This window comes from Pelodiscus sinensis, unplaced genomic scaffold, assembly GCF_049634645.1.
Source record: "Pelodiscus sinensis isolate JC-2024 unplaced genomic scaffold, ASM4963464v1 ctg101, whole genome shotgun sequence".
Lineage (NCBI taxonomy): Eukaryota > Metazoa > Chordata > Testudines > Trionychidae > Pelodiscus > Pelodiscus sinensis.
The window spans coordinates 158152-185445 of record NW_027465991.1 but is presented as its reverse complement, the minus strand read 5'-3'; the positions used below and the strand labels follow the sequence as shown (position 1 = coordinate 185445).

The following is a 27294-nucleotide window of genomic DNA, read 5'->3' as shown; positions in this document are numbered from 1 at the left end:
CTGCGGGAGACGGGGGCAGAGTCAGTGAGTTGGCAGGACCCCCCCCCGGGACATGCTGAGACCCAGGGTCTTGCTGTTGCTCCTTTGCGCTAGCGTGGAGCCGGCCAGCCCCTCCTCTAACCCAGCCTGGGGCACGAGGGGCCCGTGGTGTTACTGTCTGAACATACACCTGAGCCTTTGCAGTGCACTCAGCGTTCCTGTCGGTCACTGTAGGCTAAGGAGCCCCCACCCCCAGGGGAGCGGTATGAACCCAGAGCCGCGGGTAGGGGTGCCTCCTGAAGAAGAGACTCAGCGGAAGATGGGCCCAGGGGTGAAGCCGGAGAAGGGTGGGCAACGGAAGCCTGAGCCTCGGCCGCAGCCTCCGCCCCTCTGCCCACGCAATAGGGCTTTTTGTCCGGGTGCCGATAACCAAAAGGCACTCCTACGATGGCCAGGGCTCCTGCTGAGCCCGCGCTCTGTGGGAGTGGTGGTGGGGAGGAGACAGGAAGGGGTGTATTTGCTGCTTGCTCCCGCCTGTCGGTGAAGTGGCCCTGTGTCACCCTGTATTGAATTACACGCCAGTGCCTAGGCTAGGTCAGAGCAAAGGCCCATCTCGCCCGGCCTTCTGGCTGCCGCCAGTAGCCAGGGACCGATGCCCCACGGGGCGCGAACAGAGCAGGGAACCGTCACGTGGTTCTTCCCCCGTGGCCCAGTCCTGGCTTCTGGTAAACTGAGGCAGGGGTGAAAGTAACAACCATTGTCCCGTGTTCTGTCCTAGTGTAACAGGTGTGGCCACCGCCAGTCCCCTCTGCAGCGCGGTGGGGTCAGGATGCTGCGTTTAGTGTCATCAGTTGACAGGCAGGGGAGCCCCAGCACTCGCTCAGGGTGGGGGGGCGACTAGGGGAGGGACTGGTCCCCTCGTTTCTGCCTCCCTCTCCGCCCGGCCCAGTGCCGTCTGAATCCCGCCTCCCCACGCCTTGGCCGGTCCTGTGGCGGGGAGTTCCGCGGGGCCCGTCCTGGCTCCTGCACGGCCGGGTGCGGGCCGCAGGGGGCGCCCCATTCTGCAGTTAGTCTAGCGGGGGCCCGCCAATGAGCATCGCCCTGGAGATGGGCGGGGCGCCCCGCGCTGGGCCTATCCGGGCGCGAGGCGGACCCACCAATCAGAGCGCAGAGGCCCTGCGAGCGGCCAATGGGAGCGGGTGGCTCATGGGTCCAATGGGAAGCGGCGTCTCGGCCGAGCTGCGCTGGCTGGGACGGTGGGGCCGGGGAGCCTCGGAGCCTTGGTAAGGGGGGGAGTCCTGGGGGGAGGGGCGCGGAGCTGGGGGGGGGGGTGAGTCCTGGGGGGAGGGGCGAGTCCTGGGGGGGGGGGGTGAGTCCTGGGGGGAGGGGCGCGGAGCTGGGGGGGGGGTGAGTCCTGGGGGGAGGGGCGCGGGGCTGGGGGGGGGTGAGTCTTGGGGGGAGGGGCGCGGGGCTGGGGGGAGGGTGAGTCCTGGGGGGAGGGGCGCGGGGCTGGGGGGAGGGTGAGTCCTGGGGGGGGTTGGGGGGGGTGAGTGTGAGTCCTGGGGGGAGGGGCACGGGGCTGGGGGGAGGGTGAGTCCTGGGGGGAGGGGCTGGGGTGAATGCTGGGGGAGGGGCCTTGGAGGAGGCTGCCTGGGGGGGGCGTGGGGTGGGGGCTCCAGGAGCCGGGGGGCTCCAGGAGCTGGCTGGGGGGCACAGGCTGGGGGTGGACGTGGGTGCTGGAGGCTCTGGGGAGCTGTGAAATCCCCCAGCCCGTCTCCTTCCCGGCCGGGGGGGGTCAGGAGGCCGCAGAGCGGGGGGGGTGTCTGGCCCGAGGAGGGGCCAGGCTGGCTGGTAGAAGCCGGGTGTTGGGGGAGGAAGAGGCCAGCCCCCCTCCCTGTGCTAGTGAGGGGACGCAGGAAGTGAGGTCTTGCTACTGCCCTACAGCTGATCTCCCCAGGGGCTGCCCCTTGGCCTCTGCTGCCCCCTCTCCCATGGACTTCTCTGGGTTGCGGATCTCTGCCTGGTGCGGGCCCTTCCTGCCAGTGTCCTGGCCCCCCGGCCCTCTCTGTGCCCCGGCTGGCGTGTGTCTGCCTCTGAATTGTCCTGGGGGACTTGGCTCCTCGGCTCTATTTTCATTATTTCCTTAGCAGAGCAGAGCCGCCAAGCAGCCGTTCGGAGCAGGGCCGTGCCCTGGCGCCCTTGTGCATGTCTCTGTTGGGCGGGGTCTCTTGTTTCCAGAGCAAGGCAGAGTGGGAGCGGCGAATCCGCTAGGCGTGACTAGAGGGGTCTTGCCCCGGGAGCTGACACGCGCGGGGAGGGCTGAACTCACCTGACAGGCAGAGCGAATGGACCTGACTGGTTCCGAGCCTGGGCTGTGGGACTTCCCCGGTCGGCTCTGACTCGAGCTGGAGCCACAGTCCAGGTCTGATGTCTCCATTTGCGTGTGGTGGCGAGGCCGGGCCGGCGGGGAAGTTGTTCCCGAGGCTGCGCGCGCACCAGGGTTAGCTCTTTGCCCTTGTTCCAGGCTGACTCTGGCTTCGCCGTGTAGCCGTGGGATTATTTGGGGCGGGCGGCTGTGTGCGCTGGAGGCTGGGTGCATTGGTACCGTGTTTGTAGTGGAATCGCCGAGGGGTCAGTGCAGCGGCTGTGCCCGTTTACGCCGAGAGAAGCCTTGGCCCTCGGGGAGGGGGGCCCTGCAGAGGTGAGTCTCTTGGGGTGCGAGGTGGAAGCCAGAGTTGAGGCTCGGCGAGCGGAGGCCAGCCCGCCCCAGTGGGTCTCACCGGTGAACGGTGCAGGCGGCAGGGCCGTGCGGAATCAGTGTAAGTGAAGCCCACGCTGGCGTCACTACGCTGGTTCAAACACCACTTCAGCCTGCACCAGAGCAGTTTGTGTGTGTAGACAAGCCCAGGCCAGGAAGTGCCTCCCATGTGGCTGTGGGTCTCTGCCCTGCAGCTGGCATCCTGGCCCTCTCCCTGTGCACCTGGAGCCTATGGCTGCCGGCACAGGAGGCAGGCCCGGGACCCTTGCGGAGCCGCTGTGCCCATGGCAAGGCCTGTGTGCAGCCTGAGATCCTGGCTGTGCGGGGCGAAGAGCGGAGGACGTGCGCTTCGTGTAGCCCCGTTCCTGTCCTAGGTCTAGGGGCTGGAACCACCGGGAGCCGTGTGTCCCGCTCCAGAGAGGCCCGGAGCCTCCTGAGGCCAGTTGGGGGCAGGGGCCCAGTCTGCCCACGGTACAGAAATGAGGAAGCAGGGCGCGCTGGTTGTTTCGGATTCCACTGGCGCTGCGGGCGGGGGCTGGCCGGGGCCGGGATCCTGTCACGCGCGAGCAGGGCTGAGAGAGGGTTATCCTTTGAGCAGCAGGAGGAGCCCAGAGGAATCGTCTTCCCTCTCTAGGTCCCCTGTGGCCAGGGCAGCCGGGGAATCCCTGGGCAGCGTTGGCCCGTCCGCTCTGGCCCTGGGACCGGACCGGTTTCTCAGCTCCCGGCTGGGTGGGTCGCGGAGTGAGCCCAGGGCTCGCCCGTGGTCGCCCCGGCTCCGTGCTGCTCGGGCGCCGTCTGCCGGAGGGACACAGAGGCGCCTTCCTCCCCCGCCCCGAGCTCTCTGGGCCCCGGACGTCGCCTTGCAGGGGCCGTCGGGGGCTCTGTGCTCAGCCCTTGGCTTTCCCTCTGGGCAGCTGCACGGGAGGCCGGAGCTCGCTCGGGGCAGGCTGCAGGGCAGTGGAGGGCTGCCCGCCCGCTGCAAGGGAGCCAACAGCCGTGTGCAGAGATCTGTCTCGCTGCTGGTTTGCTGGGCAGTGGGGCCAAGGCCGGCCCTGTCTCCAAGCCAGCCCCCGCTGGAGGGAGCCCCCCTGGGACTGAGGGCAGAACAGCGCCCTGGGCTAAACCAGTGCGAGGGGAGAGCTAGGAGAGCTGGGACCCCGGGTTCCTCCCTGGGAGGAGAGGGGTGGTGGGCTGGAACTGGGGGGGTGGGGCTGGGAGCCGGGACCCCAGGTTCTCCCCCAGGAGAGGGGTGGTGGGTTGGAACGGGGGGGGCTGGGAGCCGGGACCCCGGGTTCTCCCCCGGGAGGAGGGGGGGCTGGTGGGTTGGAACGGGGGGGGGCTGGGAGCCGGGACCCCGGGTTCTCCCCTGGGAGGGGGGGGGCTGGTGGGTTGGAACGGGGGGGGCTGGGAGCCGGGACCCCGGGTTCCGTTCCCATTTCTGTCCCTGACTGATGCTACTTAGCTACGCTCTCCCCCCCCCCCCCCCCCGCCCCTCCCCCCCCCCCCGGACATGCCTTTGGTCCGTTCCGGGTCACGTGCTGCGTCCCCGGGCAAAGTGCTGCTGCCGTGGAGCCGCTGGGCGATCGCCGGGGTCAGGCCCGAGCTGCGCGGCTGCTGGAGCCCGGCCCAGAGCTCCCCATCGGCAAGGGGGGGGCCATCGCTGCCCTGGCTCCCCGCGGCCCTGGAGGGCGCAGCCGGCCCCGCTGCTGCAGACTGGGGGTGGGGTGAGGCCGGAGCACGTCTCTAGGGAGGTGCCTGGGCTGTGGGGAGCCAGCCTGCTCCTCATTCTGGGGCCCCCGGAGGCCCCCCTCCCTGCTGGCTGGGCCCCGGGTTCTTTGACGTGTCCCCCTCCTCCCAGCCAGGCGGGCGCCGGCGCGATGCCTCTGTGCCAGTGCGCGGTGAAGGCCAGCGAGGCGGACGCGGAGAGCTGCTGCGGCCCGCCGGGCGGGGCCCTGAGGGTGCACCTGCACTGGAGCGGCGAGGCGGAGCCGTGCCAGACCTACACGCAGGGCGCGCTGAGCGCCGAGCACATCTGCATGGACATCGCCCGGAAAATCGGTGAGCCTCGCTTTGGAGTCAGAGGACGGCTCCCTCTGCGGCCCTGCGGGCTGGAGCTCCCTGGGGATTGTCCCTGGTTCCTCCGGCCTCCCTCGGCCACGTGGGGTGCGGTCCGGAGCCTGGGCAGCCGGGGGGCTGTCTGTGGAGGAGGCAGCGTGGCCTAGTGGAGCGAGCCCTGGGCTCAGGAGACCAGGGTGCTAGTCCTGGCTCCGCTGCTGGGCGACCTTGGGCAAGACACGGTGCCTCCCCGAGCCTCAGTTTCCCCGTCCGCTGGCTAGCCCCGTGGGTCCGTGGCGGAAGTGCTGTGTAACAGCCCGAGGCCTTGCTAGAGGGCGGCGGGTTGGGCCAGCCCACGAGCTGCCGCGATGTCTGGGGGCTCGGAGCACAGGGCTGCCCCTGGAAGGCTCTTGTCTCCGCAGGGATCACGCCACTCTGCTCCAGCCTCTTCGCGCTCTGCGACATGCACAGCGGCCTTGGCTTCCCCCCCAACCACGTGTTTGAAATCGGCAAAGACGCCGGCCTGACCCTGCTCTTCCGCATGAGGTGAGACGGCACCACGGGGCAGCGCCTGGGATCGTCCTGGGAAGGGAGGCCGTGGGGGCAGCTGAGCCTGGGGGACGTGGGCCCAGGTCAGATAGACGAGCAGCCAGGGTCTGGCTGGGCCTCGCTTGGGGGTCTCCCTCCCGCCCCATGGCCCCGCTGCTCCCCGAAATCCGCTCGCTCCTGAGCAGAATGTGCCCGGGCGGAGGACGGCGCCAGGTGTCCAGCTCCGCAGAGCCGGGGGTGGCTCTTTCCAGCCTTGCTTCTGGCTGCTGGCCTCGCAGCTTTTCCTCCTGGGCCGCGGGCCAGGCGCCGCGGCGGGGCCGGCAGGGCGTCGGTCTAGGCGAAAGGGAAGCGCAGAGCCGGGTCTCTGGTGTGGGATGTTGGCGGGTCCCGTGGCCCTCCTTGGAACGGCGGGGGCTGGAAATCCCCGCGCCAGGGAGAGGCCGTCTGCCTGGAGCTGGCAGTGCCACAGGGTGCGTGGGAAGCCGGGCCGCAGGCTCTGGGTGCTGCCCTGGGCGAGCAGGCCGATGTTACCGGGGAGCTGGCTAACCTGCCGCGTTTCTCCGGGAGACGGGAGTCTTGCCGCGCTGTAGGCGGGGAGGCTGAGGCCCGGAGGAGCAGCAGGGCCGGTGCCAAGAGGCGCCGGGTCGTCGAAGCAGGCGCATCTGCCTGGCAGAGGCTGCTGCGCCCGGTCGCCTTGCAAATGGCTAACGAGGGGGAGGGGGGCTGCTCGCCCAGCCTCGGCTTATCGGGCGGTCGCATCGACAGCCGCTTCCCCCCACTGGCTGCCCCTGTGTCGGGGAGGGGCACAGGCAGGCCCCTGGATCAGGCAGCCAGGCGGGGGCACCGGAGCCGGTGCAGGGGCGGCCCAGGGCGAGCAGGGACTCTAGCAGGGCCCGTGCTCCCTCCCCCTGCGGCCGGGCAGCTGCCAGGTTCTGTTCCCAGCCCTGCCACTGATCTGCTGGGCGAGCCTGCTGAGACCGTGTCCCCTCCCTGTGCCTCGGTTTCCCGGTGGCGGTGGCCTCCCTTGTAAAGTGGGCTTGGGAGAGGCTGGCTGCGTGGCCCCACAGCTGAGCCCCCAGTGGCTCCTGCCATCCGCTCGCGCACCGTGGAGGGGCTGCCTGGGGCCTTGTAGCTGGGTCTGCGCCTTCCCCAGGCTGCCTGTGCCCCTCCCGCAGGTACTACTTCCGCAACTGGCACGGGCTGAGCCAGAAGGAGCCGGGCGTGTCCCGCCACGCGGCCCGGCAGAGCGACGCCCCCGAGGACAAGCTGCAGGGCGGGGCCCTTCTGGACAAGGCCTCCTTCGAGTACCTCTTTGAGCAGGTGCGCGCTGGGGCGCCCCGGGGCTGCGTGCAGGCCGGTGGGTTGCGCACGGCTCTCGCCGCGCTCGCCCGGCTGCCCCTGTGCTGGGGCGGGAGGAGAATCTGGACGCCAAGGATCTGACGCCTGCCGCGGTGGGGACTCGGCCCCGCTCCCCGGGTGGCTGACGTGCTGGGGCCTCGCTCCCCGCTGTCGGCTCGAGGGAGCTTTACACCCTGGTGCCTGCGCTGCCGAACGAGCTCCTGGTGGGTCCTGCCCCTCTGCCCGGCCTCCCGTCTGCTGGGAGCGTGGGACGCCCTGCCCCGAAGGCAGCCCGGGCCAGCTCCTGGGGGGTCCTGCCCCTCTGCCCGGCCTCCCGTCTGCTGGGAGCGTGGGACGCCCCGCCCCGAAGGCAGCCCGGGCCAGCTCCTGGTGGGTCCTGCCCCTCTGCCCGGCCTCCCGTCTGCTGGGAGAGAGGGACGCCCCGCCCCGCCCCGCAGGCTGCCCGGGCCATCTGGGGAATTGTAGGGGCTGGTAGCGGGTCTCCTGGAGCGGCCCAGGAAGCGGCCCGATCCGGGTGTCGCCTTGGTCCCTCGGCAGGGGAAATACGAGTTCATCAACGACGTGGCGTCTCTGCGAGACCTGCAGAGTGAGCCGGAGATCCACCGCTTCAAGAACGAGAGCCTGGGCATGGCCGTCCTGCACCTCTCCCACCTGGCCATCAGGCGCGGCGTGTCTCTGGAGGAAGTGGCCAAGAAAACCAGGTGGGCGCAGGGGGCTGGGGCAGAGCCCACCCTGGGCCAGCTCCGCGGAGAGCCTGCCCCCTGCTTCTCCTCCAGCGCGAGGCCTGGGCCCTGCTCAGCCAGGCCCCCACGCGGCAGCACGTTCCCGCCGGCCCGGGGCTGATCCTCCCCTGTCTCCCTCGCAGCTTCAAGGGCTGCATCCCGCGCTCCTTCTGCCGCCAGATGCAGCAGAACAGCTCCCTGACCCGGCTGCGCATGCGCAACGTCTTCCGCAAGTTCGTGCAGCGCTTCCAGCGGCACACGGTCAGCGCGGGGAAGCTGACGGAGCAGGACGTCATGTACAAGTACCTGGCCACCCTGGAGAGCCTGGCGCCCCGCTTCGGGAGCGAGCTCTTCCCGGCGCTGGCCCTGCAGGCGGCCTCGGAGGGCGAGAAGGCGCCGCTCTACCTCAACGGGGGGCACCCGCCCCCTCGGGACAGGCCCGCCACCCACCAAGTCCTGGTCACCGGCATGGAGGGGATCCAGTGGCGGGCCGTCCCCGCCCAGGTGAGTTGGCACCGGGCACCACGCGGCTGGCACAGGCTGCTCCCCCTCAGGCACTAGGGTCCCCACAGGCACTGTGGCCTAGTGGGCAGAGCACAGGGCCTGGGCTCCTGAGAGCCGGGCTCTCTTCCTGGCTCTGCTGCTGACTGCCAGGGGACCCCTTGTCCTGCTCCGTGCCTCAGTGTCCCTGCCGGTGCTGACCCGCGAGAGCTGAGACGTGCCAGAGCCAGGGAGGAATTGCTCCTGGGACGTGCCCGGGGCACGGGACCCAGTGAACCAGAGGGGTGGGCAGGCGGCATGGGCCCAGCGTCCAGGCAGTGCCCTGGGAATGGCTCCCGCAGGAGCTAGAAATGCCCCTCTCCGGGCCGTGCGGCGTCCGAGCACCAGGGCCCACTGGGCCCCGTGGGGAGCAGGGCCGGGCCGATGAGCTGCTGGCTGGGGGAGGCCGGGCGAGGCCCTGGCTCTGCCTACCCCACAGCAGGGGGCCCGGGCGCTGCCGGAGCCGTGACCCCCTTTGCTTTGCTGCCACAGAGTGCGGAGAGCCATGCGCCCCGGGGGTACTTTGGGAGGAAGCCGAGGGGCCGAGAGCTGGAGGCCAGGGGGCCGGGCCAGCCCACGGGGAGGAGCGAGCCCGGCTGGGTGCCCTTCTGCGACTTCCAGGAGATCACGCACACTGTCGTTGAGGGCTGCGCGGTCAGCGTCCACCGCCAAGACAACCAGTGCCTGGTGAGGGACGGCGTGGCCCTCGGGCGCTGGGGGGTGGGGGAGGGGAAACCCGGGGGGGGTGCTGACCTCGGGCGCTGGGGGGTGGGGACCCGGGGGGGTGCTGACCTCGGGCGCTGGGGGGTGGGGGTGGGGACCCAGGGGGGGGTGCTACCCTTGGGCGCTGGGGGGTGGGGGGGGGACCCGGGGGGGTGCTGACCTCGGGCGCTGGGGGGTGGGGGTGGGGACCCGGGGGGGTGCTACCCTCGGGCGCTGGGGGGTGGGGACCCGCAGGGGTGCTACCCTTGGGTGCTGTGGGGTGGGACTGGGGGCCCTGAGGGGGGCACCGCCCTTGGGTGCAGGGGAGTGGGACTGGGGAGGGGCACGGCCCTCGGGCGCTGGGGGGTGGGGACCTGGGGGGGTGCTACCCTTGGGTGCAGGGGAGTGGGACTGGGCAGGGGCACGACCCTCGGGTGCTGGGGGGTGGGACTGGAGGGGCACGGCCCTCGGGTGCTGGGGGGTGGGACTGGAGGGGCACGGCCCTCGGGTGCTGGGGGGTGGGACTGGGGGGGCACTGCCCTCGGGTGCTGGGGGGTGGGACTGGGGGGGCACTGCCCTCGGGTGCTGGGGGCTGGGACTGGGGGCCCTGAGGGGGGCACCGCCCTTGGGTGCAGGGGAGTGGGACTGGGGGGGCACGGCCCTCGGGTGCTGGGGGGGTGGGACTGGGGGGGCACGGCCCTCGGGTGCTGGGGGGTGGGACTGGGGAGCCAGGACTGCTGCATTCTGTCCCTGACTCTGGGGGCAGTGGGGGCTAGTGGTGACAGCAGGGAAATGCGGGATCCAGGCCAGTCCTGTGTGTGTAACCGGGGCCGTAGGTTTAATCCCTGAATGCCTGAGACCCGTGGCTCCCAGAGGGGGTGTGCGGGGGCGGGTTCTGCTCCCCCAGCCCCGTGGTGCTGGGAGGGGCTGGGCACGAGCGATGGGCCGGCCCGCGGCGGGCGAAGGGGCGCGGCCCAGGCAGCCTGTCCCCCCCGGCAGTGACGCTCGCGGCTCTTCCCCCAGGAGCTGGTCCTCCCGTCCCGCGCTATGGCCCTGTCCCTGGTGTCGCTGCTGGACGGCTACTTCCGGCTCACGGCCGACGCCAGCCACTACCTGTGCCACGAGGTGGCCCCCCCGCGCCTGGTGATGAGCGCCCTGAACGGCATCCACGGGCCCATGCAGTAAGTGGCGCCTGGGGGCGGGGGGCTCGGGGGCCCTGGCCCAGTCTGACGCCCTCCCTCCCGCCCGCCCCCCAGGGAGGAGTTCGTCTTCGCCAAGCTGAGGCGGGAGGAGCAGGACGGGCTGTACGTGCTGCGCTGGAGCGTCCTGGACTTCGACCGGCTCATCCTGTGCGTGATGAAGCGGGGCCCGGGCCAGGTGAGCGGGCCGAGCCGTGGGATTGGTTTGGCGCGCAGCAGGCCGGGCTCTGGCGAGGTTCGGCTGCCCCGTGTTCAGGGGGGCTGGCTGCTCTGTCTGAGCTGTGCAGCCCCGCCCCGTCCGCTGGCTCTGCCTGCTGCAGCCACCTCTGGGGGGGAGAAGGGCGAGTAACAGGCCCAGAGCCCAGCAAGGGCAAAGGGGCCCGGAGAGCGCTGCTCTGGGGTGAGGGACCCCCGCCCGGTGGGATCCGCTCCTCTGGCGGCGCTGCCCAGGCCCTGCAGAGAGCCTGTTAGCACCCGGTTCCCTCGCGTCCCACGTGTTGCACTGGCTGCCCCGCCCTCCCTGCGGACACGCCCCCCCGGGGCCCCGCCCTCCCTGCGGACGCGCCCCCCCGGGGCCCCGCCCTCCCTGCGGACGCGCCCCCCCGGGGCCCCGCCCTCCCTGCGGACGCGCCCCCCCGGGCCCCGCCCTCCCTGCGGACACGCCCCCCGGGCCCCGCCCTCCCTGCGGACACGCCCCCCCGGGCCCCGCCCTCCCCACAGTCCCCAGGGACGTGGGCTGAGATGCCAGCAGGGAGGCTGCAGCTGGTACCGGGCAGGAATTTACGGGCTGCCCTGGCATCTCGCTTGCGGGGGGGGGGGGGGGGGGCTCTCCTGAGCTGGCGGGGTACTGCAGGAAGTGCCGGCTCCCTCCCCTGGCTCGGGCATGCTCCCAGGGCTGGCCTTGCATGGCGGCAGCCTGGTCGAGAGGCAGGGACCCCACCGCGGGCTCTGGGGGGCCGCGCTGACGACCGCCGGGGGAATCCGAACGTGTCCCCCCCCCTCCCCAGGGCCCGGGGACGCTGGCCGCCCCCAAGTACCGTCAGTTCCGGATCCAGAACAGGGGTGGCTCCTTCGTGCTGGAGGGCTGGGAGCGGGAGTTCTCCTCGGTGCAGGAGCTGATGGAGGCGCTGAAAGGCTGCACGCTCCGGTCGGGCGACGAGAGCTTTGCCGTCAGGCGGTGCTGCCCGCCGAAGCCGGGAGGTAGGGCCCAGCGGCGCGGCCAGCGGCAGCCGAGTGTTCCCAGGCTGTGGGCTCTGCTGGGCTGGGGGTGACCCCTATTGGCCGGTGTCTGCTCGGCTGGTCCCTGGGGGCAGCCCATAGGCCATGGCCTAGCCACTTCTTACCTGGCCAGGGGAAGGGGCTTGAACAAAGGGGGGGGCTGCCTGGGGGGCGTGAGAGACCCGTGGCCGGGAGGGGGTAGGCTGGGCTGGGCCAACATGAAGAGAACAGACTAAGTTGAGCACCGGGGGGTCAGGGGCCCGTGGACCCACCCCAAGGGGCCCGAGGCTGCCGGCCCGACCCCCACGTCCACATGGAGCCCGGGCTGGGCCGTGTCTCTGGGAGGCCATAAACCCCCCGTTCCGCTGGCCGGGGTGCAGGGCCGGGGGTCCCCGACGCGCGTCACAGGGGTCTCTGACCGTCTCTCCCGCAGAGATCTCCGACCTGCTCGTCGCCCGCAGGGTCAAGGACGGCCCCCGGCAGCTCCTGAACCTGGCCCAGCTCAGCTTCCACCAGATCCGCAAAAACGAGATCACCCAGGTCGGCCGCCCTGACGGGGCTCGCGGGAGGCTCCAGCGGGTGTCCGGGGGCAGTGACTGGGCCTGGCACAGGGACCCCGTCGGGGGCGGAGGGGTCAGGCAGCACCTCCAGCTGGGGGACATGGCCGGAGCGGGGAAGCTGGGCTCCTTCCCGCTGTGTCCAACGGGCCCCTTCCCACTGTGTCCCTGCAGAGAGCTCACCTGGGCCAGGGCACCCGGACCAACATCTACGAGGGCGTCCTGCACGTGTGCGGGGGCGCCGGCGCGGACGACGAGGCCGAGTACTTCTCCACCGAGCAGAACAACAACAGCCGCGAGATGCACGTGGTCCTCAAGGTGCTGGACCCCAGCCACAGGGACATCGCCCTGGTGAGCTGCACTCTCGCACAGGCCCCAGCTGCCTCTGGGCGCCTCCGCCTCAGCTCCGGGGAGCGAACGGGCCCAGCGCACGCCGCCCCGGCCGGCGCCTGCCCCTCCGCTCCGGGGAGTGAACGGGCCCGGCACGCGCACGCCGCCCGGCCGGCGCCTGCCCCTCCGCTCCGGGGAGTGAACGGGCCCGGCACACGCACGCCGCCCGGCCGGCGCCTGCCCCTCCGCTCCGGGGAGTGAACGGGCCCGGCACACGCACGCCGCCCGGCCGGCGCCTGCCCCTCCGCTCCGGGGAGTGAACGGGCCCAGCGCACGCACGCCGCCCGGCCGGCGCCCGCCCCTCCGCTCCGGGGAGTGAACGGGCCCAGCGCACGCACGCCGCCCGGCCGGCGCCCGCTCCTCCGCTCCGGGGAGTGAACGGGCCCAGCGCACGCACGCCGCCCGGCCGGCGCCCGCTCCTCTGCTCCGGGGAGTGAACGGGCCCAGCGCACGCACGCCGCCCGGCCGGCGCCCGCCCCTCCGCTCCGGGGAGCGAACGGGCCCGGCGCACGCACGCCGCACGGCCGGCACCTGCCCCTCCGCTCCGGGGAGTGAACGGGCCCGGCGCACGCACGCCGCCCGGCCGGCGCCCGCCCCTCCGCTCCGGGGAGCGAACGGGCCCGGCACACGCACGCCGCCCGGCCGGCGCCCGCCCCTCCGCTCCGGGGAGTGAACGGGCCCAGCGCACACACGCCGCACGGCCGGCACCTGCCCCTCCGCTCCGGGGAGCGAACGGGCCCGGCGCACGCACGCCGCCCGGCCGGCGCCCGCCCCTCCGCTCCGGGGAGTGAACGGGCCCAGCGCACGCCGCACGGCCGGCGCCTGCCCCTCCGCTCCGGGGAGTGAACGGGCCCAGCGCACGCCGCCCGGCCGGTGCCCGCCCCTCCGCTCCGGGGAGTGAATGGGCCCGGCGCACGCACGCCGCACGGCCGGCACCTGCCCCTCCGCTCCGGGGAGTGAACGGGCCCGGCGCACGCACGCCGCACGGCCGGCGCCCGCCCCTCTGCTCCGGGGAGTGAACGGGCCCAGCGCACGCACGCCGCACGCCCGGCGCCCGCCCCTCTGCTCCGGGGAGTGAACGGGCCCAGCGCACGCACGCCGCACGCCCGGCACCTGCCCCTCCGCTCCGGGGAGTGAACGGGCCCAGCGCACGCACGCCGCACGCCCGGCACCTGCCCCTCCGCTCCGGGGAGTGAACGGGCCCGGCGCACGCACGCCGCATGGCCGGCGCCTGCCCCTCTGCTCCGGGGAGTGAACGGGCCCGGCGCACGCACGCTGCACGGCCAGCACCTCCGGATGGTGCCCAGCCCCTGCGCCCTGGGATCCTGGGTGAAAGCGGGGAGACAGGCGCCTGGGGGGGACCCCTCCCTGCTTTGGCTAGCTGGGTGTCGGGGGCCGCACTCCGTCACTTCCCCGCTTCTCCCTGCAGGCATTCTTCGAGACAGCCAGCCTCATGAGCCAGGTCTCCCACATCCACCTGGCCTTCATGCACGGCGTCTGCGTGCGGGGCTCTGAGAGTGAGTACGGCCCCCTCGAGCAGCCTGGCCCCCCTCGAGCAGCCTGGCCCCCCTCGAGCAGCCTGGCCCCCCTCGAGCAGCCTGGCTCCCCTCGAGCAGCCTGGCCCCCCTCGAGCAGCCTGGCCCTCGGTCCGGTGCCCAGAGCTAGGCTGGTAAGCAGCGGCCCGTCTGCCCCCAGATATCATGGTGGAGGAGTTCGTCGAGCACGGCCCCCTGGACGTCCTGCTGCGCAAGGAGCGGGGCCGGGTGAGCGTCAGCTGGAAGATCACGGTGGCCAAGCAGCTGGCCAGCGCCTTGAGCTACCTGGTGAGCAGGACGGCGACGGGCCCCTCCAGGCTGCTCCGGAGAGCCGGGGCCTGTCGGCCTGGCTCCTTTCTGCGGCCGCCCCAGGGAACCCCAGTGCCTGCCCGCTGGGCCGGGGACTGGCTCCCGCAGCGGGACGCCGGCCCCTCGCCAGGTCCGAACCCTCGTCACGCGTTCCCCACCCGGAGCCCCACTGCAGGCTGGGGAGCACCGCGAGGAACGCCCCCAGGAGTGTGGCCACGGCTCCGGTCTGCCCCACGTCTTTCCTCGGGGAGGAGAGGGAGCAAGCGCCTGCGGGCTGGAGCTGTGCCGAGGGCCCAGGCGTCCGGCTGCCGCGGGCTCCCTGCTTGCTGTGGGTGACCCCTACTGGTCTGTAGCACGGCCCAGCGGGGGATCCCTGGGGGCGGCAGGCAGGCCGTGGCCTAGCCACTTTCACTGGCCGGGGGAAGGGGTGTGGACAAAGGGGGGCTGCCTGGGGGGACTCACCAGTGGCTGGGAGAGGGGGACAGTCTTGGCTGGGAAAACATGGAGAAGGGTCTAAATCGGGTACTGAGGGGTCAGGGGCCCGAGGACCCCTCCCCCAAGGGGCCCGAGGCTGCCGGCCCGACCCCCACGTCCGCATGGAGCAGGGCCGGAGGGTCCCCGACGCGCGTCACAGCCCCTCTCGCTTCCGCCTTCTAGGAGGACAAAGCCCTGGTGCACGGCAACGTGTGCGCCAAGAACATCCTGCTGGCCAGGCGGGGGCTGGAGGACGGGGCGCTGCCCTTCGTGAAACTCAGCGACCCCGGGGTCAGCTTCACGGTGCTCTCCCGAGAAGGTACCTCCCCCGACGCTCTGGCCCGGAGCCCGCCAGCTAAGGAAAGGCCGGGCCTGCCCGGGGCGTGGGTCTTCGCTGGCAGCATGCGATCGTCCAGGCCTGCGGCTCCAGCACCCGCGAGCACCACGCCTGTGCCCCGGGCTGCTGACCCCCACCCTGCGCCGTAGGCCCCTAGTGCCACGGGGTCAGGCCTGGCTCCGGGAGAGCGCCGCCTCCTGAGCCCCCTGCGATCCCTGGTAGCACGCTGGGCCGAGGGGCCGGCGTCCCCCCCCGGCCCGGCGTCCCCCCCCAGCCGTCCCCGGCCCGGCGTCCCCCCCGGCCGCCTCCGGCCCGGCGTCCCCCCCGGCGTCCCCCCAGCCCGCCTCTCCTCTCCCCCAAAGAGCGCGTGGACCGGATCCCGTGGATCGCCCCCGAGTGCGTCCAGGACGCCAGCAGCCTCAGCACCGCGGCCGACAAGTGGGGCTTCGGCACCACGCTGCTGGAGATCTGCTTCGATGCGGACGTGCCGCTGAAGGAACGCACCCCCTCCGAGGTAAGGCCGGGCCCGCGCTCTGCTCCCCGAGGGGTGGCTCTCCGGGGCCCGCTGGGCGGAGGCCGGCGCGCCGAGGAGCCCGGCCCCGGTAGGGCAGGGGATCTGGGGCTCAGCCGGGCCTCTTTTCCTGCAGAAAGAGCGCTTCTATGAGAAGAAGCACCGCCTGCCGGAGCCGTCCTGCAAGGAGCTGGCCGCCCTCATCAGCCAGTGCCTGAAGTACGCGCCCAGCGAGCGGCCCTCGTTCCGGACCGTCCTGCGGGACCTCACCCAGCTGCAGCCGCACAGTAAGCGCCTTCCTGTGCCCCGCCCGCTGGCAGGGGCTGGGGGCTCCCCCCACAGAGCGGCCCGGGCGCTGACAGCCAGAGCGAAGAGCAGGGGCTCTGCAGCCCCGGCCGGGAGCGGCTCCCACCCTGCGCTCCAGAGGGCCCAGGTTCGAATCTTCCCGGCGCGGCTCCACGCTCACCAGAAGGGGCAGCCCAGGCCAGACACAGCGGCCCCTTGGAGCCTGGCTTGGCCCGTGCACGCGGGGGGTCTCTGCCCTGAGGGGGCTCCCTTTGCTGCTCCTGCCAGTCTCCGCAGCCAAGGGGCTCTTCTCCCCTTGCCTTCCAGACCTCGTGGACGTCACCGCGGTGAGCCCCGACTTCCCTGTCTCAGACCCCACGGTCTTCCAGAAGCGCTACCTGAAGAAGGTCCGAGAGCTGGGGGAGGTAACTGGCGAGTGCAGGCCGGCATGGGGGCTTCCGGGGGCCGGTCCCGGGCTGGGGCAGACGGGGGCCGGTCCCGGGCTGGGGCAGACGGCAAGGTCTCTTGCCCGGCTGCTGGGGAGCTGGGCGAGGCGCCCCTGGGCCCGCTGCTGGGATTCCCTGGCAGTTGCTGTTCCCCCCAGCGGGGCTTTGCACAGGCCGGTGGGCGCGTGGGGGCTGCTCCGTGGAGGGCTCACCGCCCCCCTCCCTAGGGCCACTTCGGCAAAGTGAGTCTCTGCTGCTACGACCCCACCAACGACGGCACCGGCGAGATGGTGGCCGTCAAGTCGCTCAAGTCCGGCTGCAGCCAGCAGCTGCTCACCAGCTGGAGGCGGGAGATCGAGATCCTCAAGACGCTCTACCACGAGAACATCGTCAAGTACAAGGGCTGCTGCAGCGAGCAAGGTACCGCAGCCCCCGGGCGAGGGCCACACAGCCCCGGCTCTGGGCCCCGTGGGCGGCTCCTTCGGGCGTGACCGGCCCCCCTCGCCCCGGGGGGTGTGTGGCTGTTATGGGGCGTGACCGGCCCCCCTCGCCCCGGGGGGCGGCTCCTTCGGGCGTGACCGGCCCCCCTCGCCCCGGGGGGTGTGGCTGTTATGGGGCGTGACCGGCCCCCCCTCGCCCCAGGGGTGTGTGGCTGTTATGGGGCGTGACCGGCCTCCCCTCGCCCCGGGGGGGTGTGGCTGTTATGGGGCGTGACCGGCCCCCCTCGCCCCGGGGGGGTGTGGCTGTTATGGGGCGTGACTGGCCCCCCCTCGTCCCCGGGGGTGTGTGTGGCTGTTATGGGGCGTGACCGGCCCCCCCTCGCCCCGGGGGTGTGTGGCTGTTATGGGGCGTGACCGGCCCCCCCTCGCCCCGGGGGGGTGTGGCTGTTATGGGGCGTGACTGGCCCCCCCTCGTCCCCGGGGGTGTGTGTGGCTGTTATGGGGCGTGACCGGCCCCCCCTCGCCCCGGGGGTGTGTGTGGCTGTTATGGGGCGTGACCGGCCCCCCCTCGCCCCGGGGGGGTGTGGCTGTTATGGGGCGTGACCGGCCCCCCCTCGCCCCGGGGGGGTGTGGCTGTTATGGGGCGTGACCGACCTCCCCTCGCCCCGGGGGGTGTGTGGCTGTTATGGGGCGTGACCGGCCCCCCCTCGCCCCGGGGGGTGTGTGGCTGTTATGGGGCGTGACCGGCCCCCCCTCGCCCCGGGGGGTGTGTGTGGCTGTTATGGGGTGTGACCGGCCCCCCCTCGCCCCGGGGGGTGCGTGTGGCTGTTATGGGGCGTGACCGACCTCCCCTCGCCCCGGGGGGGTGTGGCTGTTATGGGGCGTGACCGGCCCCCCCCTCGCCCCGGGGGGTGTGTGTGGCTGTTATGGGGCGTGACCGGCCCCCCCCTCGCCCCGGGGGGTGTGTGGCTGTTATGGGGCGTGACCGGCCCCCCCTCGCCCCGGGGGGTGTGTGTGGCTGTTATGGGGCGTGACCGGCCCCCCCTCGCCCCGGGGGGTGTGTGTGGCTGTTATGGGGCGTGACCGGCCCCCCCTCGCCCCGGGGGGGTGTGGCTGTTATGGGGCGTGACCGGCCCCCCCTCGCCCCGGGGGTGTGTGGCTGTTATGGGGCGTGACCGGCCCCCCCTCGCCCCGGGGGGGGTGTGTGGCTGTTATGGGGCGTGACCGGCCCCCCCTCGCCCCGGGGGGGGGGTGTGTGGCTGTTATGGGGCGTGACCGGCCCCCCCTCGCCCCGGGGGGGGGGGGTGTGTGGCTGTTATGGGGCGTGACCGGCCCCCCCCTCGCCCCGGGGTGTGTGTGTGGCTGTTATGGGGCGTGACCGGCCCCCCCCTCGCCCCGGGGGGTGTGTGTGGCTGTTATGGGGCGTGACCGGCCCCCCCTCGCCCCGGGGGGTGTGTGTGGCTGTTATGGGGCGTGACCGGCCCCCCCTCGCCCCGGGGGGGGTGTGGCTGTTATGGGGCGTGACCGGCCCCCCCTCGCCCCGGGGTGCGTTCCCCCTCGGGCCGGGCCCAGGGCTCACGGCAGCTCCTCCGCCAGGGGAGAAGATTGTGCAGCTGATCATGGAGTACGTGCCCCTGGGCAGCCTGCGGGATTATCTCCCCAAGCACAGCGTCAGCCTGGCCCACATCCTGCTCTTCGCCCAGCAGATCTGCGAGGTCAGCCCGGCCCGGCAGCTCTCCCAGGGAGGGCGTGGGCTCCAGTGGGGGGCGGGTAGGGCCCCTGGCTCTGGGAGGGCAGTGGGCTCCAGTGGGGGGGGGGGTAGGGCCCCTGGCTCTGGGAGGGCAGTGGGGTCCAGTGGCTAGAGCGGGGGCGGGTAGGGCCCCTGGCTCTGGGAGGGCAGTGGGGTCCAGTGGCTAGAGCGGGGGCGGGTAGGCCCCTGGCTCTGGGAGGGCAGTGGGGTCCGGTGGTTAGAGCGGGGGCGGGTAGGCCCCTGGCTCTGGGAGGGCAGTGGGGTCCGGTGGCTAGAGCGGGGGCGGGTAGGCCCCTGGCTCTGGGAGGGCAGTGGGGTCCGGTGGTTAGAGCGGGGGCGGGTAGGGCCCCTGGCTCTGGGAGGGCAGTGGGGTCCGGTGGTTAGAGCGGGGGCGGGTAGGGCCCCTGGCTCTGGGAGGGCAGTGGGGTCCGGTGGTTAGAGCGGGGGCGGGTAGGCCCCTGGCTCTGGGAGGGCAGTGGGGTCCAGTGGTTAGAGCGGGGGCGGGTGGGCCCCTGGCTCTGGGAGGGCAGTGGGGTCCAGTGGCTAGAGCAGGGGCGGGTGGGCCCCTGGCTCTGGGAGGGCAGTGGGGTCCAGTGGCTAGAGCGGGGGCGGGTGGGCCCCTGGCTCTGGGAGGGCAGTGGGGTCCAGTGGCTAGAGCGGGGGCGGGTGGGCCCCTGGCTCTGGGAGGGCAGTGGGGTCCAGTGGCTAGAGCGGGGGCGGGTGGGCCCCTGGCTCTGGGAGGGCAGTGGGGTCCAGTGGCTAGAGCGGGGGCGGGTGGGCCCCTGGCTCTGGGAGGGCAGTGGGGTCCAGTGGCTAGAGCGGGGGCGGGTGGGCCCCTGGCTCTGGGAGGGCAGTGGGGTCCAGTGGCTAGAGCGGGGGCGGGTAGGCCCCTGTCCCTGGCTGCAGCCAGGCTAACGGCGTTTGCTTTCCGCAGGGCATGGCTTACCTGCACTCCCTGCACTACATCCACAGGGACCTGGCCGCCAGGAACGTGCTGCTGGAGAACGAGAACGTGGTGAAAATCGGTGACTTTGGCTTGGCCAAGGCCATCCCCGAAGGGCACGACTATTACCGCGTGTGCGAGGACGGAGACAGCCCCGTGTTCTGGCGAGTGCCCCCCCCCCCCCCCCGGGCAGCTCGCTGACCCGCCGGCCTCCTCCCTCCAGGGAGAGGTTGGCCTGCTAGGGCCTCGGTGCAGCTCCGCAGGCTGGGCCCCGGGTCTCTGAGCCAGACGCAGGGACGTGCCCCCGCCCCGGGGGAGCTGGCTGGAGACGCTGGGGCCCGCCTGGAGGCGGTGTGCACGGTGGGGTCCAGCTGGGGGTGATGAATCGGCCCCTCCTGGTCAGCGGCTCAGGGCTCGGCCGGTGGCCGGGGAGCCGGAGCCAGAGCAAGGCTCTGTGCCCCAGCCTCCTTCGGCCTGCGGCCGGGGATCCGCCGCCTCGCGGGCAGGGCCTGGCCCGGGGCCCCTCGTGCCCAGGCGGTGACGGCAGCGTCTCCCCGCAGGTACGCCGCGGAGTGCCTGAAGGAATGCAAGTTCTACTACGCCTCCGACGTCTGGTCCTTCGGCGTCACGCTCTACGAGCTGCTGACCCGCTGCGACCCCAGCCAGAGCCCTCCCGTGGTGAGTGGGGAGGGGCTGGCGGGCCGGCCTGCCCGTGGGGCCACGCGGGACCCTCCCCACCAACCAGCTGTGTTCTCCCGCCCACCTAGAAGTTCCTGGAGCTGATCGGAGCGACTCAGGGCCAGATGACGGTGCTGCGGCTGATCGAGCTGCTGGACAGGGGCAGGCGGCTCCCGAGCCCGAAGGACTGTCCGTGCGAGGTGAGGCTGGGCACGGAGCCGTGCCGTGCCGGGAAGTGCTGCTTCCACCTGGGGCGGGCTGGGACAGGAAGTGCGCAAGCCCTGACGCTGCAGGGGATACGGGCCAGGGCCGGGGCGAGCCAGTGGCCGGGGGGGCACTTACCTGCGCTCTCATTGGGCCCGGAGGCAGCAGGCTGCCTTGCCCTTCCACGCTGCCACGAGCACGGGGGCAGCCGGGCCCCGCTGAGGGCAGTGCAAGCCCCCTGGAGTCCCCTCGGCGGGTCATGCCTGGGGTCAGCCAGTTGCACAGAGCAGGGCTGCTCCCCCTCCCTCGGGCCAGGCTTCATCGACCTCCAGGAGGGGGAAGGTGCACGACAGCCAATGGCCCAGTCCTGGCTCCTGGCCGGCTTGGGGGAAGGGGGGGCGGTTGGGTGTCCGGCCGGCTGGGGGGAAGGGGGGCGGTTGGGTGTCTGGCCGGCTGGGGGGAAGGGGGGCGGTTGGGTGTCCGGCCGGCTTGGGGGAAGGGGGGGCGGTTGAGTGCCCGGGTGTCCGGCCGGCGGGGGGAAGGGGGGCGGTTGGGTGCCTGGCCGGCTTGGGGCGGGGAGAAGGGGGGCGGTTGGGTGTCCGGCCGGCTTGGGGCGGGGAGAAGGGGGGCGGTTGGGTGTCCGGCCGGCTGGGGGGAAGGGGGGCGGTTGGGTGTCCGGCCGGCTGGGGGGAAGGGGGGCGGTTGGGTGTCCGGCCGGCTTGGGGGAAGGGGGGGCGGTTGGGTGCCCGGGTGCCTGGCCGGCGGGGGGAAGGGGGGCGGTTGGGTGCCTGGCCGGCTTGGGGCGGGGAGAAGGGGGGCGGTTCGGTGCCCGGCCGGCTCGGGGAAGGGGGGCGGTTCGGTGCCCGGCCGGCTCGGGGGAAGGGGGGCAGTTGGGTGCCCGGCCGGCTCGGGGGAAGGGGGGCGGTTGGGTGCCCGGCCGGCTGGAGGGAAGGGCGGGGCGGGGAGCGGCTGTCTGGCTCCCGGCCGGCGGGGGGAAGGGCGGGGCGGGGAGCGGCTGTCTGGCTCCCGGCCGGCTCAGGGGAAGGGGGGCGGTTTGGTGCCCGGCCGGCTCAGGGGAAGGGGGGCGGTTGGGTGCCCGGCCGGCTGGAGGGAAGGGCGGGGCGGGGAGCGGCTGTCTGGCTCCCGGCCGGCTCAGGAGAAGGGGGGTGGTTCGGTGCCCGGCCGGCTGGAGGGAAGGGGGGCGGTTTGGTGCCCGGCCGGCTCGGGGGAAGGGGGGCGGTTTGGTGCCCGGCCGGCTCGGGGGAAGGGGGGCGGTTGGGTGCCCGGCCGGCTGGAGGGAAGGGCGGGGCGGGGAGCGGCTGTCTGGCTCCCGGCCGGCTCAGGGGAAGGGGGGTGGTTGGGTGCCCGGCCGGCTCAGGGGAAGGGGGGCGGTTGGGTGCCCGGCCGGCTGGAGGGAAGGGCGGGGCGGGGAGCGGCTGTCTGGCTCCCGGCCGGCTCAGGGGAAGGGGGGTGGTTGGGTGCCCGGCCGGCTCAGGGGAAGGGGGGCGGTTCGGTGCCCGGCCGGCGGGGGGAAGGGCGGGGCGGGGAGCGGCTGTCTGGCTCCCGGCCGGCTCAGGGGAAGGGGGGTGGTTTGGTGCCCGGCCGGCTCAGGGGAAGGGGGGCGGTTGGGTGCCCGGCCGGCGGGGGGAAGGGGGGCGGTTGGGTGCCCGGCTGGCGGGGGGAAGGGGGGCGGTTGGGTGCCCGGCCGGCTGGAGGGAAGGGCGGGGCGGGGAGCGGCTGTCTGGCTCCCGGCCGGCTCAGGGGAAGGGGGGCGGTTTGGTGCCCGGCCGGCTGGAGGGAAGGGCGGGGCGGGGAGCGGCTGTCTGGCTCCCGGCCGGCTCAGGGGAAGGGGGGCGGTTTGGTGCCCGGCCGGCTCGGGGGAAGGGGGGCGGTTGGGTGCCCGGCCGGCTGGAGGGAAGGGCGGGGCGGGGAGCGGCTGTCTGGCTCCCGGCCGGCGTTCAGTCGTGCTCTGCTCCCTCAGATCTACCGCCTAATGAAGAACTGCTGGGAATCGGAGGCCTCCTTCCGCCCGGCGTTCCAGAACCTCGTCCCGCTCCTGAAGACCTTCCACGAGAAGTACAAGGCGCAGGCCCCCTCGGTCTTCAGCGTGTGCTGAGCACGGGGCCGGGGCCCGCCTGCCACGGGAGAGGCCTGGGACTTGGCCACGTGGAGCCGTCCCACGGGGAGAGCTGGCCACGCTCCTGCTGCCACTGCTGCCGTTGGACCTGCTGCTTTGGCCACGGGCGTTTCGAGGCCGCGCCGCTGTGCGGGAGCCGCATGCTGCCTTCCTGCCCGTGTTCTCTGTGAGCGGGGCGCTTGGGCGGCCTCCCCGCTGTTGGGCGCCTGCAGCCGGCAGCGTGTTCGGACTGGCGGTGCCCACACGCACACGCCTCTGCACAGAACACGTGGATGGCAGACCTGGCTCCGCTTGGCGGGGGCGACGCGGGCAGAGCTGTGGAGCCTAACGGCCGCACCCTGGGCCACTGCAGGGAGACCTGGGCCACGTGCTGCCCTGGCTGGGGGCAGGAGGAGGGGGCCTGGTCCAGAGAGCTGCCCCAGGAGAGCTCAGAGACCTCCCCACAAGCTCCTGGAGCCCAGCCCCTGCCTCCGAGCCAGGGAAAGCGCTGCCCAGCTGCTCGGGCTCCCGCCTGGTTTGTGCCATCAAGCGCCACAGTGCCTGCTTCCACCGGGGCCCCCGGGGCACGTGGGCAGAGCAGCCCCCTTCTGTAGCCCCCGTGCAGTGCCTGTGCCCCCTCTGCTCCCATCTCTTCTCCTCCCCCCCGAAAGGGCCTGGGCCTGCCCGCTGGGGCCTGCCTTCTGCCAGCGCAGCCTCTCACCCTGCTGTGCTGGCCCCTGCCTCCTGAAGGGCTGCTGGGATCATCTGTCTGCTGGACCCCACACTGGGCAGGCAGCCCGGCCAGTCCACTCACCCCTCGTGCCTGTGTGGCTGGGGCCACGTGCCACCCAGAGCCTTGTTCTGCCTCCCTCTCCTGGGGGCAAGCACTGAACTAGCCCATGGCGGGGGAGGCGGGAGGGGTCTGCTGGCCTTAAACCAAACCCCAGTCCGAGCCAAGACCTGCCTTTAGCTGCTCACCAAAGGACAGCCTCCCCCCCCCCCCCCCGCTCTGCGGCCCCCTGCCCTGCTCCGGGGCAGCCCTCCCCTGTGCTCTGCCGCTGCACTTCCCGCTCCCCCTCTGCTGCGGTTTTAACGGCCCGTGAGGGCTCCCGCTGCCAGCAGCCGTGAGCTCTTGGGCGAGGAAATCGTACCTCTGTGTTTGTAACATACCTCCTGTCTTGCCACTGTGTTTCCACCCCCTCCACAGGCTCATCCCCTGCCTGGACTAGTGCGGACGCTGGTCTGAGCGCGCTGGTCTGGCTCGCGGAGCCCTGCAATGCGTGTGAAGGAAGGAGGCGGCGACGGTCACTGTGAAACCGCCCTGGTTGATTTCCCTGCCCCTTATTTATTGCTGTCTGTGTAAACGTCCTTGAACCTCTGCCGTGAGCCGTGGGCCTGGAGTAGGAATCGTGCTGCCTGGGGCCGTGGGTGCCAGGCCAGCAGTGCCTTGCCTCGCCCCTTGCTGCCGCACTGGAGCTGTGAGCGGAAGAAGCGGCAGCTTCCTCGTTTGCGGCCAGCGTGGCGGTGTGTACCGCGCCGAGGCCAGCGGGAGGGAGGCCTGTATCGAACGTGAACGTCTCTGCTCTCTGCCCATCTCCCAGTGGTGCTGTAACCGGGAGCTGATGTCAGCCCTGAACTTTTCTTCAAATAAATTACTCCTGAAAATTGCTGCTCTGTGGGCTTGGCACGTCTGCAGGCCTGGGTCCGTCTGTGCTAGGTGCTGGCCATGCACAAAAGCAAGGGACTGGTGCTCGTGTGAGACATGACTGACAAGTCAAAGGCTGCTGTTCACTGCATTGCAGCTCGCACAGCACGGGGTGTGGGCCAGCAGCACCGTTAGGCAGCCCTGCGAGAAGGGCCGGGTGCCAGCGTATGGCTAAGGGGACTCCCTGCTCCTCACAGTGAGAACGGTTCATTCCTTCCCTGGGCTCAGGAGCTTCTCTTGTAAGGCTGCTTAACCCACACACCCATCCAGGTGTGGAAGAAATTCATAAACCCCAAAGCTGGGCTTGGAGTTGTGGGGCCCTACTGTTAAACTGGTGTCCCCTGCCTGCTGGCAGCCGGGCTGGGAGGGGCTGGAACAAGAGTTGGTAGAGAGATGATTTTCTAATCTTCAGCAACACACACGTGAAATATTTGTAAAGCAAGTTTTGGAGTCGGGTCCTGTAGAGCAGGGGTCTCCAACCTTTTTACACCCAAGATCACTTTAAGTCTCAGAACAGGCGAAGATCTACTGCCCCGCCCCTTCCTTGAAGCCCCACCTACATTACATGAGGAAATCTAACGTAAATGTCCTGTGCAGGTGCACAGTTCGGAGAGGGCTCAAGAGCTACTCTTAGAGCCCCTGAGATCTACCGGTAGCTCGCGATCTCCTGGCTGGTGACCACGGCTATAGAGTCACGCAGTAAATTCAAAACCAACGAGGAGTCCTGGGGCATCGGACAGACCAGCTGCTGAATTTGGGTATAAGCGTCCGTGGGTAAAAAGCACTTGGGCGGGTCCGTGCATCTGAGGGGGCTTTGACCCAAATAACTGTTCGTCTGCAAGGTGCCACAGGGCTGTTGGTTTTGTGGAGCCCACCTGCCAGGGCTCCCCCTCTGAGACCGTCAGTTCAGAAACTGACAGGTAAATGGCTTCGTTCCCCCTCGATTGGTTCTTTCAGACTCAACGTCCTGCTAATTGATCTAGGCAGCTGTCTCAAGTGCAGCATCTCCCGAGTTAGACTCACTGGCTGTGTCTAGACTGGCCAGTTTTTCTGGAAAATCAGCTGCTTTTCCGGAAAAACTTGCCAGCTGTCTACACTGGCCGCTTGAATTTCTGCAAAAGCCCTGACTTCCTGCTGTAAGAATCGGTGCTTTTTGCGGAAATACTGTGCTGCTCCCGTTCGGGCAAAAGTCTCTTTTGCGCCAAAGGGCCGGTGTAGGCAGCTCAGATTTGTTTTGCGCAAAAAAGCCTCGATGGCGAAAATGGTGATTGGGGCTTTTTTGCGCAAAACCGCGTCTAGATTGGCACAGACGCTTTTCTGCAAAAAGTGCTTTTGTGTTAAAGCGTCTTGCCAATCTAGACGCTCTGTTCCGAAAATGCTTTTCATGGAAAACTTTTCCATTAAAAGCATTTCTGGAAAATCGTGCCAGTCTAGACGTAGCCACTAGGTTGCAGCAAGGACGGGTGGCTGGGTGGACATTAAGACCCAGGGGTGCCCCCCCTTTTTGGGTGCCCCATGCAGCTGCATATTCTGCCTATGGGTAAGGCTGGCCCTGGTGGCAAGGGGCCATTTGCAATCACCTGGTCCACTCCAGGTACCACAGGCCAGAGATCGTCCCCCCCACTATTTCCTAGAGCAGATTCCTTACACGCAAATCTCAGCTTGATTTAACAGTTGCCGGGGGAGAGAACTCGCAGTGACCTAGGCCCACTCTTCAGGAGGAGTTGCCTCCAGGCGTGGATTGGTGCTAGACTTTGCTCTACAGGCCCTTAAACGCAGAGCCCTGTGCATGGGGAACAATCGTTGAGTCTCAGGTCTCAGCCCAGGGGGGTAGTTTCCAACTGTTCAGTATCGGCTGGAAGGTTTCCTTGCAGCTCCCAGTCCTAGCCCAGGGGAGCTAAACGGTCTCTGCCTGCCAGCAGATTACCCTGATTGGCTGAGCGCCAAAGGTTGCTGCCCCTGGCCACACACATGCTTCTAGACTCTGCTCTTGGGCTTAGCGCTGAGTTTAACAAAGACTGGAACTTAGCACAAGGCATGTTTTCTAGCGCTAATCATTCTCGTGGCTTTTCTCTGGACCCTCTCAACATCCCGCTTGGCTTGCGGGTAGCAGACCTGGCCCTAGTATTCCAACAGCAGTTGTACCAGTGCCCAATAACAGGTAAAATAGCGTCTCTACAGCTACTCGCCATTCCCTCGTTCATGTACCCAACATCTATCCCATTAGCTCTTTTGGCCACAGCATCTGCTGGGGATCTGGTTTTTCACCATGACTCCCATATCTCATTCAAAGTCACTGCTTCCAAGATAGTCAGTCCCTCACCCTGTAAGTACCGCCTGCATTTTTTATTTCTAGAGATATGCATTTACATTCTACCTCTCTTCATGCATGCTGTTTGCTTATCCAGTGCAGTGATCCAGATCCCTGAGTGACTGGTCCTCTTCATTATTTACCACACTCCCAGTTTTGTGTCATCTGCAAACTTTATCAGTTATTTTATAATTTTTTTCCTGGGACTTGATTAAAAAAAGAACCAATTCTTATAGGATCCTGCTAGAAACTGTTTGATTTTTATTCCCCATTTCTAGCTACTGTCAGCCAGGTTTTAATGCCCTGAATGTGAGCCATGTTAATTTGAAATTCTAGTTTTTTATCAAAATGATGTGTGCTACCAAGCCTACGGCAATCTAAGTACATGACATCACTACTGTTACCTGGAACAACTTACTTCATGGAGGTGAAAAGATGTCGACTATTTGCCATAAACTCCCATTGGAGGGAGGATGTTGGTGCCCTTCTTTAATTCTGTACTAAGTGTCGGATCAGCTGCTCTGCTGACTGGCCTGGGGTTGACATCTGATGGCTTGTCCTTCCCTGGGTAGATGGGGTGACTTTTCTAAGGGGCTCCCACCTGCTTCCTTCCAGCTGTCTGGAATGTCTCCACTGCGCCGAGCCGGACAGAGTGGGCTGGTTGAAGGGGTAATGGGCAGCAGCTTCTCTGCTGTGCACCAGGGCTAAATGGCAGGGGCCACGTTATCGCCCTGCATTGGCCCTACAGCCTCGATTTCCCCCACACCGGCCAGCCCCATGGGCCCGGCTCCTGCCCTACTGAAAAGGCTGCAGCAGGTGCGGGAGGGGCTGGGGCCCACTCAGGGTTTGTTCCCCGCCCCACAGTGAGGGTGGGGGGAGGGAAACGAGGCTGCAGCCTCCCCCCCACACACAGAGGGACCCAACAAGGGGTGTAAAATCCCATTTAATTGGTTAACCAGTGATGAGGTGGGGAGCAGCTCCTCCCAAACCTGTCACAGCCCTGCCCCCTGCCCCCCACCTCTCACAGCCCCACCCTCTGCCCCTCACCTGTCACAGCCCCGCCCCCTCACCTGTCACAGCCCTGCCCCCTGCCCCCCACCTCTCACAGCCCCGCCCTCTGCCCCTCACCTGTCACAGCCCCGCCCCTGCCCTCCACCTCACAGCCCCGCCCCCTCACCTGTCACAGCCCCGCCCCTGCCCTCCACCTCACAGCCCCACCCCC

General features: G+C 70.2%; 1 protein-coding gene across 2 annotated transcripts; it reads left to right on the top strand.

Moving 5' to 3' along the window:
* Positions 1-1053: 1053 nt before the first annotated feature.
* Positions 1054-23724, top strand: TYK2 (tyrosine kinase 2). 2 transcript variants are annotated; one of them, XM_075917788.1, is made up of 25 exons: positions 1054-1262; positions 2504-2680; positions 4596-4795; positions 5215-5338; positions 6517-6661; positions 7238-7401; positions 7566-7926; positions 8455-8649; positions 9688-9845; positions 9921-10041; positions 10871-11063; positions 11515-11621; positions 11813-11989; positions 13458-13545; positions 13724-13851; positions 14530-14665; positions 15046-15197; positions 15331-15481; positions 15807-15904; positions 16153-16345; positions 17962-18080; positions 19050-19222; positions 19619-19736; positions 19826-19936; positions 21922-23724. In XM_075917788.1, the coding sequence occupies exons 1-25, from the start codon at positions 1069-1071 to the stop codon at positions 22054-22056; spliced, it is 3918 nt and encodes a 1305-aa protein (XP_075773903.1). In that variant the 5' UTR covers positions 1054-1068; the 3' UTR covers positions 22057-23724. The 2 variants fall into 2 exon arrangements, 1 of the variants encoding a protein (XP_075773903.1); XR_012900086.1 differs by lacking the exons at positions 19826-19936; positions 21922-23724 and having other exon boundaries at positions 19088-19222.
* Positions 23725-27294: the final 3570 nt, after the last annotated feature.

Excerpts from the sequence above, each read along its gene's own strand:
- TYK2 (XM_075917788.1), top strand. The coding sequence starts at position 1,069 with ATGAGCATCGCCCTGGAGATGGGCGGGGCGCCCCGCGCTGGGCCTATC. Across the intron at positions 8,650-9,687 it reads GCCAAGACAACCAGTGCCTG|GAGCTGGTCCTCCCGTCCCG; the intron begins GTGAGGGACGGC and ends CTCTTCCCCCAG. Across the intron at positions 15,905-16,152 it reads AGGTCCGAGAGCTGGGGGAG|GGCCACTTCGGCAAAGTGAG; the intron begins GTAACTGGCGAG and ends CCCCCTCCCTAG.